The sequence below is a fragment of the Myotis daubentonii genome, chromosome 14, assembly GCF_963259705.1.
Source record: "Myotis daubentonii chromosome 14, mMyoDau2.1, whole genome shotgun sequence".
NCBI lineage: Eukaryota > Metazoa > Chordata > Mammalia > Chiroptera > Vespertilionidae > Myotis > Myotis daubentonii.
In genome coordinates this window covers 35,138,290-35,152,716 of record NC_081853.1, presented here as the reverse complement: position 1 = coordinate 35,152,716, position 14,427 = coordinate 35,138,290, and the positions used below count along the sequence as shown (strand labels likewise).

General features: G+C 41.5%; 1 protein-coding gene across 1 annotated transcript in view; it reads left to right on the top strand.

Moving 5' to 3' along the window:
• COL6A5 (collagen type VI alpha 5 chain) overlaps window positions 1-14,427 on the top strand; it is an 83,587-nt gene that overhangs the window by 45,155 nt on the left and 24,005 nt on the right. Inside the window, exons 28-34 of the mRNA XM_059663991.1 lie at window positions 45-107; window positions 3,190-3,225; window positions 3,331-3,367; window positions 6,372-6,383; window positions 7,376-7,863; window positions 10,062-10,155; window positions 11,000-11,659. Of these exons, the coding sequence (XP_059519974.1) occupies window positions 45-107; window positions 3,190-3,225; window positions 3,331-3,367; window positions 6,372-6,383; window positions 7,376-7,863; window positions 10,062-10,155; window positions 11,000-11,659 (1,390 nt within the window). The remainder of the gene's footprint in view (window positions 1-44; window positions 108-3,189; window positions 3,226-3,330; window positions 3,368-6,371; window positions 6,384-7,375; window positions 7,864-10,061; window positions 10,156-10,999; window positions 11,660-14,427) is intronic.

Below are 14,427 nucleotides of genomic sequence, written 5' to 3'. Positions count from 1 at the left end.
CATGGCTAGAAGATGTGGAAAGTAACACATATTTCCATCTGCAGCTCACTGTAGGCTTGAAAGGTGTAAAGGGATCTCAAGGAACGCACGGCCCCCCTGGACGGAGAGTAAGTATATCCATGAGGACTAAGTCACATGTGCTACTGGTTTCTAGGATGTACAATGGAAAGGACATAGAATTTAAAGTCAGAAGCACTGGGTTCAAGTCCAAATTCTGCTTGTTACTAGCTGTATGCCCTTCAGCCAGCCATGGAGTCGCTCAGTTACCTCTAAAACAGAGATGACATAGCCTATGTTAACCACCTCAAATGGTAGCTGGGAGGATCACATAATCAAGCATATGAAATATAAAGTTCAATGCAAATATTAGCGGCTACTGTTATTTTTTTTTTTTTACTGATGTTTTAAAAATAGGGATGGGTTACATAAGCTTCATAAAGTTTCATCCTGCGGGGCAAGTTGATATAGTTTCCCCAAACCATTAATATTACTTCCTGTCCTCAAAATATTTGGAAATATAACTACAACTTTCCACTATGATTCCATCGAAAGAGAAATGTCACCTTTGGAAGCATTCCTGGACAGAGCCTAGCACATCTCTCTCTGATAAATACCCATTTCTCTATTTTAGTCTCACTCATGTTATGGTAATGATTTATAGACATGTCTCTCTCCCCTGATGAGCACAGGCAGTAAGAACTAAATGTTGCCAGCACCTGTGTTCTGTGTAGGCGGCGCAGGCAGCATTGTGTAAGGAGTGAAGAAACTGCTTACCTTGTTTTGTGCTTTGTGAATATTTTCTGACTACCTGGAGGAGTCCCTTACCTTGGGACTTTATAAGGGAAACAAATAACATGTGTGTTTTGTGGACGACTGAATCCATAGTAAAATGAGAATCGACTACCTATAATGGATACTCTGCTACAATCTTTTATTTCTTTTGTATTAATTGGTAAATATTCCTAGTTGTGTGGGTGAGAATCTAGTCTATGAACCAATCTGGTCCAGTTTGGATTTATCTCTTGCTCAGATTCTGGAGCTCCCATTTTGGAGGGATCCCATATTTTCCTGGCCTTGTGCTTGGCCAACTGACCTGGGAGAATGCAGCGTCTTTGTCTCAGGCCCTTGATCCTCAGCCTCTGCCTAAAAACTTGCTCAAAGTTACTCTTAAGTCTTTTAGAACATACTCCCCAGAGTGCTAATCTATATTATAAAAGGCCAGTGGCCGTAACACCACAATGACCAAACGACTGGTCACCAGGAGGTGCACTGATGGGTCTTTTAGCGCGGCAGGTCTGGGTCTCGCACGATTTCGCACGCTGGGCCTTAAGTCCTCTATAAGATCTGTAAGAAACTGTTCCTCTCTCTGTTTATGTGACTGTGCATTCTTTTCTGTTTTCTGCCATAAGTTGTAAAGGGAAGGATATGACTCAGCATTATTTAATGAGATGCATAATTTCCTGATTTGGGTCAGGAATAAGATATTCTCCCATGAGTAGAATCATGGAATCATGGATGCCATGACAGTTCTGGTTAACACCAGCAGCATAGTGGGGGGTGGGGGGGAATTCAGCATTGAGCAGACATTTAACTGGTTATTGGATGAATCAATGGACAGATGACCCAGTTGCCATTTAGAGCAAAGATTCTTTCATTGACATTTGTGGATGAGCCAGTGAAATTGTACAAATATGAGCAGGTAATAATAGCATTTTCTGAAGCCAGCATCTTAGCATTTACCAGTTGCTCAGAGGGATCCATGTGTGCAAACATGTTGAGAGCCACCTGCCAAGAAGAAGCCGGATTCTGATAAAAGGAAGGAAGAACGGAAAAAGAGAAAAGTTTAAGCTGTCAAGAAAGGACTGCCTTTTTCCCGGGAATCTTCTCAGTTCATCTCAGTAATTAATTGTACTCCTTTCTTGTATAACCTCTCAGCATTTAAGAGCTTAGTGTGTCTGCTTTCCCTTTGTGTAAGGCTCCTTTTCCGATGTAATTGTCTTTGGTTCTTTCACACATGTAGAGGTTATAGGTGCTGCCTGCGTTTTAAACTCCTTGATTCTTTGTTGTTTGTTTAAAATGTGTTTGTATTGATTTTTTTTTTTTTTATTTAGAGAGAGAGAGGAAGGGAGAGGGAGAGAAGATAGAAACATTGATGATAGAGAAACATCGTTTGGCTGCCTCCTGCATGACCCACACTGGGGACCAAGCCCCGACAGGGAATCGAACCATGGGGAATTGAACCACGACCTCCTGGTTCATAAGTCGATGCTCACTCACTGAGCTACACCGGCCGAGCTCAAACTCCTTGATTCTTAATAAACTTATATCTCTGAGTTCTCAATAAATTCCTTCTTGCCATGCTTTAGGAAGTCTTCTGTTTACAATTTCAAGTTTTCTGATGAGAAATGACTTCTAAGGGTTATATCTTTAGTACAGATATCTTTAAGAGATATAATAATTCAGTTTGCCCTGAGCAGACTAGCTTTATTGACCTGACAGGAAACAAAGAACTTGACACTCTTGATTTAAGTGGGAAAGAGCATTGGAACCCGCCCATTCAGAATAATTTAATCCCTCTCTGCCAGCTGCGCTTTTAAGAAAAAAGGTTTTCCATCACCATATATTTGACCCATCTACCCTTTTCTACCTCCACCCCGCTTTCCCTTTGGTAACCACCATACTGTTGTCTGTGTCTATGAGTTTTTGTTTGTCTGGTTTGTTCACTTGTTGCTTTCTTTTTATATCCCATATATGAGTGAGATCATATGGTTCTTGACTTCTTTCATCTGACTTATTTCACTTAGCATGATAGTCTCAAGATCCATGTATGTTTTCACAAATGACAACATTTCATCTTTTCTATGGCTGAGTAGTATTCCATTGTATATGTGTACCAGATCTTTATCTAATCATTCATCGAAGGACACGGGTTGTTTCCATGTCTTGGCCGCTGTGAATAATACATGTTGACAAACATTTGTACTCCTTCACCATTTTTGAAATTTTCCCCAAATACCAAAATGGGGTCATTCATATTCAGAGATTTCTGTCTTTCTGAAATAAAATAAATGTACCCAAGAACATAATTTTTAACTAAAAAAAGAATGAAGGTATTTTCCTTTGCTTTTGTTTTGACACTAAAGACTCCAATTCACATAGCAATAACTTGCTCTGGTTTTGTTTCCTTAGGGCCCTAAAGGCACAGCGGGGATACCTGTATATTCTGTATGTATCTCCTTATTTACGAAAGAAAAACCGATCAACCCACTGGCAAATAAATATGGCCACTCTGCTCATGTTTCTGTTCTTTCTCTCTCTCTTTCTTTATAGCAATGTGATCTGATCCGGTTCGTACGGGAACGCAGTCGTGAGTATCTGTGTGTCAGGGAGCAAGAGCATTCGTGATTGGTGAGGGCACTTAGGTTGAAGGCAGTGTGGGCATGCGTGATTCACTGGTGGGGAAGGCAGACATCCCCTGCAGCAGGCTTGTCCTGTGTGCCTGCTGTGGGAACAGCTCACTTCAAAGGTGGGAGAAAAAGGGGTATAAGTAAATGGCATGCAACATGCCTATGGGGAATAGAGACTAACTCAAGAGATTTGTGAATTAGTGCACACATTCCTATGACAATAATGTACAAAGGCCTGAGAGAACATGGTATTAAAGGGATATGCATGGGAGTTTGGGTTTAGTTGATTAGTGACTCAGTTAATGAAGGCTCCTTAGATGGGGATAATTGAATCCTACTATGGGGAAGTGATGGGGACTGGCAAGACACAGTTTCAGCAAAGGAATGAAGCAGAAGTCAACAAATAGAGGGGCTGTCTTCTTTATGAAAAGGGGGATATAAGGTAGAAAACACGCAGTAACTCATTTCTAAACAATTATCCTAAGGAAATAAAGCAAAACAAGGAAAAAATTATAGGTACAGATGATTGCTGAAATATTCATTAAAGCAAAATAAAGTGTACCCTCCGACTCTGTACACTTATTACATTATTGTGCATCATCTTCTGATAAAATATCAAGCAGATATAGTTTTATGAAGACAGTCAGAATATGAAAAATATTGCCATTATAGAGCAGAAAATTAAATTGGATCCTCATTATGTCTACATAGAGGTAAATATATATACATAGAAATGAGTACTGGAGAAGAAGGTAGAAAAAGTGTAACAACTTACTGTGTTAGGTGGGTAGAATTTTAGGTGATTAGTCTTTATGTTTGCATTGTGGCTTATAATCATGCTTATACAATCACAATAAAAAATGTAAAATGGGAAAATTGGAGAGACTTTACTGAAGGAGACTGGACGAAAACATAGCCATTGTAAGTGTGTGGCAAGGACAGAACAACAACTAAAACAAATTTAAAATCCCTGTAAGGCCAGATGGGGAAAGGCTTAGTATCACTGTGGATCAGGAGGCAGAGGAGGGGTTGCGAAGGGAAATCAATTGGTAGGAAAACGTGATGACTTGAAACATTTTAGAGGAAGAGGAACGCTGTGTAGGCCCTAAATTGCTAGGAAATGAGGCAGCGGATGAAATGGGGCTGTAATAAAGGAGAGGACCAGGGAAGGAGGCTCAAATGTTGAAGTCACTCAAGTGTGTGTGGTCCTTAGAGTCACGTGGATGGATGAGGTTCCAAAGAATGGAAATCTAGAGACAGAAACAGAACCCCAAGAGATGAACCTGGGATAGGGCCCGAGTCCTGAGCTGGTGGCCAGGACCCTAAACCCCAGAATGGAATAAGCCATCTAGGAGGCTGGGGGGAATGTGGAGAGAGGTGTATGGTTGAGAATAAAAGAGAAGGACCCAAATGATTAGAGTTTTGGAGGGAGAGCCGAAACGAGGATTTTTAGGAAATAAAACATTTAAAAAGAAACACTAAATCAGTGGTTCTCAACCTGTGGGTCGCGACCCCTTTGGCGGTCGAATGACCCTTTCACAGGGGTCGCCTAAGACCATCCTGCATATCAGATATTTACATTACGATTCCTAACAGAAGCAACATTACAGTTATGAAGTAGCAGCAAAAATAATTTTATGGTTGGGTCACAACATGTGGAACTGTATTTAAAGGGCCAGAAGGTTGAGAACCACTGCACTAAAGGAAGTCACCTGGTTTCACCCAGGCCAGTGTGGCTCAGTTGGCTGGGCGTCATCCAGTGCTCCAAGGGGTTGCTAGTTGGATTCCAGGTCAGGGCACATGCCCGGGTTGCAGGCTCGATCCCCAGTGTGAGGCGTGCAGGAGGCAGCCGATGGATGTTTCACTCCCACATTGATGTTTCTCTCTCTCCCTCTCCCTTTCTCTTTCTCTGAAAACCAATAAAACATCCTTTTGTTGGTTTTTAAAAGAGGTCAACTAGTTTCTCCAGTCACCCAGATTCAAACCCAGACGGGTGTGTCTATTTCTAGCGCCTGTGCTTTTAGCCTCATAGCTGGGTTGGAGGTTAACAAATAAAAAAGTTCTCTGTGAAAAACAAAGGGATCTGTCTCAGGCCTGGAGATGCAGAGGAGGCTGTGGGTTATGTGTGCTGTCTGCTGGCAGAGGCTAAAGACAAAGCTGCTGATAGGGTTGATGTGAGAGGAGCATGCGCAGTGGGACGGCAGGATGGGAGGCCAGTGTGTTGTCAGTGCTCATAAACCTTTCATTATATTGGAGTGACTCGTTGCTTCCTAGGAATTGAATTGAGTAAAATGAATATGGAAATTGTCAGGCCTGTGCTTACTTAGAGATTGACTGACGTTCCCCTGCTTCATCTGACAGAGTAATTCACTTAGAGAAACCAGAGCTATTTTGCTCAGGAGAAACCCTTGGGGGCTTTCCCTCTGCTCTCTAGTTACTGAGATTGCTCAAATGCAGGAGCTGTATTTTTTAGTCCAGACAAAATTCACTTGGAAATCCTCACAGTTCTGCAGGAAAATAGAGCTTCCCAAGGTGTTCATCAGGGAAGAAAATAAAACCCCGTATTTTAGCCTTGCCTTGCTGAATGACTCTCAGAAGGCTCTAAGAAGAGATACAAAACAAATTGGATTTTAGCTATCTCGCCATTTGATCAGAGGCCCATCTATCCTGCTTCTAAGACAAGTGATCAGTGTTTCTGATTTCAACCAAAATTCTGCTCAAGTCTGCTGCCGTGACTCCCAAGGAGAAAGGGTTGGGGAGGGTCACACATTAATAAAATTCTGTGTATGGACGTCTCCCTCAATCCTTCAGCCGTGGCTTCCCGTAACTTAAGCATTAGCCTCGTGTGTAATTAGAGTCAAGCCAAATATTAAGCTTTGTCGAAATTTGGTTGTTTTGGGTTAGGTTTAGTATGTGTTCTGAAACCATCATTGACTTCTCTCTCTCTCTCTCTCATTTTTATAGCTTGTTGGAGAGGTGAGTATTCTTATCATACTATGTTTCTCGCTGAAATTATTACTGTGTTCTAACAAGACCAATTTGAAGAAACACTCACCCCCGTGGGATAAAGGACGTCTTTTCTATGCAGACACTTCTGTCTTTTGATTTGGACAATAACCGTCCATGTCATATTTGACCTGGTTGTAAAATAATGACCTCCCCCACCAGATCCAGCCCCTTCACACTGTTGTTCTTTCTAGGTTCTGTCAGAATTTATAACTGAATTTGGTCATGGAGTAGGCCCCGTGTTGCCGAGGGATTTGGTGACAGGGCTCCCTGGCTCACCATATCCTATTGCTCTGTTTGCTGATTGACCCCTGGAAACCGGCTTCTTGGACAGGCAGTGTCTCCTTTCTTCCCTCTGACCCACACTTCTCATCTCACCAGAACCCACCGTGCATCTCCCTGAGCACCCACCACTTGTCAGCCTGACCCTGCCATGAACGGTCTTCCCGGGGCCTAGACTGCAATCGGTGGTGCGTGGCGCCTTAGATCCGTTGGATGACATTGCCACTGAGGCCGGTTAGGTCAACTTCAAGGCCCCTGGTCTCCTACAGGCCTGCTAAAGTAGACCTGCGGGTTGGTGACCTTATCGCAAAGTATGGCACCATACACTTTAATTCTGAAACAAAACAAAACTCTGTACATGTAAGCGCCCTATAAAAGTTTATCAATTAGAATTAAATCTGCCAGGTACCCTGCTAGACAGACCCTAGGAAAGGGAGGCTGTAAAGTCTGCACTTTATGTAGCCAGATATTAATGGTCTATCTTTATGCAACTTCTTCAAGCTAGCAGAGCAGACGCCGTTCCTTCCTTTACGCGTAGGTGCCCCCAGTTCTAGAGCTGTATGTGACACTTGCATTTTCCTAGACCTCGGCGTGAGCCAACCTTACTAGAGTAAAGGGATTGGGAAAGGCTTTTTGATCCAGTGAGATAACTTCATACTTCTGTTTTTCATTTTTTGTAGAAAAGTGTCCAGTATATCCAACAGAGCTGGTATTTGCCCTGGACCAGTCCCATGGTATCACAGAACAGAGATTTAATGAAATGAGGGATGTGATCATTTCTATTGTCAATGACCTTAACATCAGGGAAAACAATTGCCCTGTAGGAGCAAGAGTTGTTGTGGTTTCCTATGACTCAGGCACCAGCTATCTCATCCGTTGGTCCGACTACCATACCAAGAAACACCTCCTCCAGCTTCTTTCCCAGATAAAATACCAAGTCCCCACAGAAGCCCAAGACATCGGTAATGCGATGAGGTTTGTGGCCCGGAACGTTTTCAAGCGGACGTATGCGGGAGCCAACTTGAGGAGGGTTGCCGTGTTTTTCAGCAATGGAGAAGCATCCAGCAAGTCATCCATCATCACGGCCACCATGGAGCTCAGTGCCCTGGATATCAGTCCAGCAGTCTTTGCTTTTAATGAAAGGGGCTTCCTGGATGAGGCTTTTGGGGTAAGAACTTCTCTTGGCAACTTCATTTTTAAGATCGCGGTACTAGCAGGATGGCAATGGTGGGGAGTAGAGGGAGATCTGTGGCCTCTTGAGTCCCTCTGCAGTTTACACAGCTGTCTGGTTGCCAGGGTCCATCAAATCCAATATCGAACAATAGCCGTCAATAATAATAGCAGCCACATTTGCTCAGTTCTTGAAAGTGTGCCAGGCACTGTCCCTAGAGATGTATGCACATACTCATACGTTGTCACAACCCTCTGAAGTCAATGCAGTGTTATCTCCATTTTAAAATTAGGAAACTGAGGCCCAGAGAGTTTGAGTGACTTCTCCAACTTTGTACAGCTACTACAGGGCTAAACAAGATTTGAACCCAGGTCTGTTTATTGAAAGGGCTGAGAATACGGTGCTCTGCCAGCCTTCTGCCAATCTGATTCTCAATATGTCATCTGTTCCCTGTATCTCATTGAACGGCTGGTCTTAACCTGTCATGGATGAAGTTTAGGGGCTCTTTGACCCCTAATGTGATATGAGACATTTGATGTATATGAACATTTTTCCCAAGAGAGGTTCCTTCCCTTTGGATCCACAGATTCTTATGGGATCAGTGCTTCCCTGCACTTCCCCCCCAAACTAAAAAACTTCTCCATCTACTGTTCTACTATTTTTCAATATGCTCAAATTATCCATGAAATACATGTTTCTGGAACTGTAGGAAGCCCTCATGTCATCCAAGAGTTCCTAAAAGTCTATTTTCATACAAATACTCATATTCCTACTGTAAAAAAATAATGAAGGGAATCAATCTGCTCATAATGCACCCAAGAATTTTTTAGAAATAGGAACCCTGGGAGAGTCACAGTAGATCCTGACAGGAAGGACTTTAAAAAGTCAAAGATTTTTCCTCTAAGAATAATTATTCCCAACATACTAGATAGTGTACTTATTTGTCATGTTATGGTATATGTCCCCCCCCACAAACATGTAAGATGGAGATTTTATCTCATTTGTTTATTTCTGTATCCCCAGCACCGAGAACATTATAGGCATTCAATAAATATTTGCTGAACGAATAAATGAGTGGATGAATGACAAACACAGGTTATACTTCTATGAATAGACTTCCTTGATTTATCAAGGTAGCATTTAATCTTTACATGGGGAACCAATAAGTTCAAATACAAAAATAACACCCAAAGTATCCTATTTTATAACAAGTAGAGAGTAGGAATGTAGTAAATACTTTCAAACCATAAGGCTGGAATGATTATAAATATTTCCAAATGTCCACTTTGCACTTTACAGAAAAATAGAAGGTGTGACTTTCCGAACCCTTTAATTTCCCAATGGAGATGGAGAAAAAAATATAAGTATCTTTGTGGATTGAGGGATACCTTCATCACTACCTGGCAATGATAGCTTTATCTCCTTGTAATAAAAGTCTCTGCCTTGCACAATGCCTCACAAGTAGTAATTGTCTCAAGGAATGATTGAATTAATTAATGCTCCATATTGTCCACTTTAGTGAGTATTAATGCAACAAATGTAATCAAGAAACAAGGAGGTGTACAAACAAGAATTTTGCATAGACTCAATGCCTTCTGTCTACTGCCTTTTAAAGCTGACTTTCAATTGGAATTTGTGATCGGGAAATCCCCTGGACATCTGAAAGATGTGCCTTCTTGTAGATAGTGTGATCAGGGCGGACATAGTTGGGATCCCTCCTTAACGAGGCCAAGGAAAACCTGTGAGTGTAAAATTTCTGCAGGACCCAGTGTCAGAAGCTGATGTGCAGCACATAATCAGTGCATAGTCAGAAGCATGTAAAAATTCAGTGCAGAATTGCAGGCTTGGAAATAAGAGTGAGATTTTACTACCTGACCCAATGCATGAATCTGGTGGTTGTCTTGTGCCAGTTTTCTCAATAGAAAATAGGGATGCTATTACCTGTTCTATATTCTTCTTTGAATTATATTTAGGATAAAGGGGAGTGTGTGTCTGTACGTGTGTGTGTGTGTGTGTGTGTGTGTGTGTGTGTGTGTGTGTTTAAAAATGCATTTAGAGCAAAAGGTTATAAAAAAGTAATGGTAATTGGTTGGGTGTTTTTCAAATTAATCTTTTAAGTGGGTGTATAATGGCTTTCTAATAACTAAAAAAAAAGGTGAGCAAATAAGCATATTCTTTTTTTTTTTCCAATGCAGTTTGACAACACTGGAACATTCCAGGTGATTCCAGCTCCTTCAAGTGGGGACCATGAACCATTAGAAAGACTTCAGCGTTGTACCCTTTGCTATGGTAAGACCAGTGAGAAGAATTTATTGTGCTGAAACACTTAAATGCCCTCTGGATGAGTTATTAAATATGAATGACTTTATCAGAGATTTCTATTTTTTCTTGCAATTTTCGTTTTAAGGTTTCCAGTTTTCCAACACCATATGTCAGGGTTTCAATCTCTGTAATATTTGCAGTTTCCAAAGAAAGTGAAAATTGGTTTAGAAGATTATTCCAATTGATATGGCTTTTCTTGTGGACAGTTTGACAGTTTGTATCAAAAGCCTCTAAAATATTGAAAATATTTTCTGAGTTTGAAATGACTCATACATTTCAAGTATATATGCTACCCACACCTGCTTTTAAAAAGACCTTCCCATTTGTCTGCTAGTTGCTACAGAAATATTGGGACATTGAAAATACCTCATTAAACAAAATAAACTGATGAACAAAATAGACTCAGAGACACTGAAGCATACAACAGACTGATTTAGTTCAGAGAGAAGGTGGGGGAGGGTGTGGGTAAGAGATTAACCAAAGAATTTATATGCGCATTGCATAGCTCATGGTCACAGACAATAGTGAGATGAAAGCCCGAGGGGAGGGGGTGCAGAGTGAAGGGGTCAATAGGGGAAAAAGGAGGACATCTGTAATACTTTCAACAATAAAGATAAATTAAAAATAAATAAGAATAAAGATAATATTTTTAAAAAGAAAGAAAAGCCCTCATTAACTTAAATGATGTGAGATTGAAGAAGTGTTGGTCAAATTATTAATTCTTGGTAATCAGTCACCGAGTCCCTTGAAGATCTCAAACAACAGTCGTGCCAACATTGAATATTGATGAGTCTCTCTATGTATTTTTCAGATAAATGTTTTCCAAATGCTTGCACCAAAGAGGTTATTTTGCCTGAAAATTCTCACATGGATGTAGCCTTCCTCTTAGACAATTCTCAGAATATAGCAAGTGGTGAGTTTAAGGTTATGAAAGACTTGGTGAGCTCAATGCTTGACAACTTCGACATTGCTTCAGACCCTTTAATCGCAGGCTCTGGTGACAGGATTGCCCTCTTGAGCTATTCTCCTTGGGATAGTTCTAGGAGAAAGAAGGGTGCAGTAAAAACAGAGTTTGCATTTACAACTTATAACAGCCAAGTCCTAATGAAGAACCACATCCAGAATTCCCTCCAGCAGCTAAATGGAGAAGCCACCATTGGCCATGCCCTGCTGTGGACCATGGAGAATCTCTTCCCAGGAGCACCCAACCTGAGAAAACATAAGGTCATCTTTGTGGTCTCAGCTGGAGAAAATCATGAGAGAAAAGAATTGCTAAAGAAGATGGCTCTGAGAGCCCAGTGTCAAGGCTATGCCATATTTGTGATTTCCCTGGGCTCTCCACATGAGGACAACATGGAAGAGTTAGCCAGCTACCCACTTGATCACCATCTGATACAGCTTGGGAGAATTCACAAACCAGATCTGGATTATATTGTGAAGTTTTTAAAGCCATTTGTGTACTCCATCCGACGTGAGTATTTCTTTTGTTTTTCCTGTTTGTTTTAACAAATTACTTGGTTAATAGTGTTGATAACATGGTTTTGTATCTACAGCTAACCCAAACATATGTATTAGCCTTTCGGTGAGTTGGAGAGAGGGATAGGACACATGATTATACCCTGTTTATATCTTGGTCATAATGTGGTGAGGCCTCCCTTTTTCATGATACAATGTCTTTTAGCCCAGATCTCAGCACTTTAGAAAGCACAGGGTTACTGGAGGCCTCCTGAGCCACACTCCCTCAACCTAAAGGGATTTTAGCCACTCTCAGATAGCCTCCAGGATGAGCATTTAAATAAAAGTTTTCTCTGCTACCCCAGGTTTATTTCCAACCTTGGCCCTCCCTGGAGACCTGTATGAGGGTGTGAAGACAGCACAGTCCTGTGCTGCTCCCCAAGCGTGTGAGCATACAACACATGGCTGTTGAAATGCAGGTTCTGATTCAGTATGTCCAGGGTGGAGGCTGAGATTCTGCATCTCTAACAGCGTCCCCACTTATGACAATACTCTGGTCCAAGAATGACACTTTGAGGAACAAGGTTCTGGGCCAGTGCACTCCAGTATCACCCCTGGATGGGTGCGAGTTCACAGACTGAGCTGTGAAGGGAGAAATACAGAAACTGAGAGGAAGCATCTAGGAAATGCTAAAGCGATTTGACAACGACACAGCATGCAAGCGCATGAACAGTGGACACTGTCTTATAGTACAAGGTAACCAGAAGTATCAGTCTCCAAAGGATTAGAAATAAAAATGCCTTGTCCTTCACCACAAGTGGTTTGAGAAACACTTTTTCTACAGCAGCGCTTCTCAACAGGATAATTTTGCCCTCAGAGCACATTTGTAAATGTCTGTAGACATGTTTGGTTGTCACAACTGAGGGAGAGGATACTGCTGCTATCTGGTGGGTCGGGGCCAGGGATCTGCTAAACATCCTACAATGCACAGGGCCTTTCCCAAGCCCCGGCAGCAAAGAATGATCCAGCCCCAAAGGACAATAGCACTGAGCTTGAGAAATTGCTCTAGAGCAGCGGTTCTCAACCTTTGGGTCGCGACCCTTTTGGGGGCCGAATGACCCTTTCACAGGGGTCGCCTAAGACCATCGGAAAACACATATATAATTACATATTGTTTTTGTGATTAATCATTATGTTTTAATTATGTTCAATTTGCAACAATGAAAATACATCCTGCATATCAGATATTTACATTACGATTCATCACAGTAGCAAAATTACAGATATGAAGTAGCAACGAAAGTAATTTTATGGTTGGGGGTCACCACAACATGAGGAACTGTATTAAAGGGTCGCAGCATTAGGAAGGTTGAGAACCACTGCTGTAGAGGATCTCAGAGAATTGGAACGGAACCTGTTCTCTCTGGGAATCTGACAGGTTTAGAGTTAGGTTCTACTGAAACCAATGCCACCATCCTAGAATTCCACAGTTGCCCTGGTGTTCGAGGAACGTCCAGCACCACCACAGTGACAGGATCTGGAGAGTTCACTCCTCATTGCAGAGGGCGCCACCTTTCTCCTTTGGCTCACGTTCGATTGAAGAAGCAGATAATTGCCCACTTGGGAATATCATGTTATTTCTCTAACTGAATGCCTTCATCAGAGTATGATACATCATTCTATTACGTAAAACTATAGAAAAATGCTTCCAATTAAATGCTGATACTAACTTTCCTTTTAGAGTGTTTTATTAAATAATAATTAGAAGAGTTCTTTGAGAGTACTGTGTAGCACTCGTGCCATGACTGGTGAAGGCATCCCTAAAACTTCATATTCACAATTTGACCCTAGTGAGTGATTTCTTCACTCAGAGTTACTAATAACCACCTTTTCCCATTGAATATTGTTCTTTATGCCGTCAAGATTGATGATGATGCAGCACTTTTAAAAGACTATAAATAACTCAGAGCTGGTCTTGCTGGGCTCGTGCATGGCCTTACAATTATGTAGCGCTTGCTTTCATTTGACTACCACCAGAGCAACGTAGTTAAGCATCCAGTTCACTGCCTTCCCATAACCACTGGGTTTGTAGGGGTTAAAAGACTCCTCTCCTAATACTTCTGGGAACTTTTTAAAGCCACTGACACCAGTTCTACAGGTTTTAATGCTGGCATGTTTGCTGTTCCCATATGCACAGACAATAACTGCCTTGCAGTTCCGCCTCACTCATAGCAACTGTCAAGTGCAATTGATTAGAAGACGTAGTCTCATTTCAGAGAAATAGAAAAAAAAAGAAGCTCATCTTAGAACCAGAGAAATGTGATTGGTATAAAACCAAAACATTATCTGAGATATTTTCATGGAGTCTTGGACCATTCAATGGTCAAAGGCCTCTTTTCACTAAAAACTATGTGTTTTCCTGAATGAGGGGGGAAACATATACTCCTCAATATTTCATAGCTTGTAGAACAACAATGGGGAGGGCATCAAAGGATTTATTTAGGTCAGTAAGTTAAAACCCTTTCTGGGGTTTCTTTCTTCCTAGAAATCCGTGTTAATTGGTGCAGAAGCACAGAAATAGCATCCTGCAATGAAATACTACATTTTCTGTATTTGATTTGTTAGCAAAGTAAAGAAGCTTTATAGAGTCAGAATAAAATTCCTCTTAGATTATGTGAGCCTGAGCGTATGGAAGTCATGGGTCTCTGCATCTCAATGAACCCTTCAATGAGCAATTTGAGGAAGTCTGTTTTCCCTGACCCTGATCATCCTTTGACTGACACT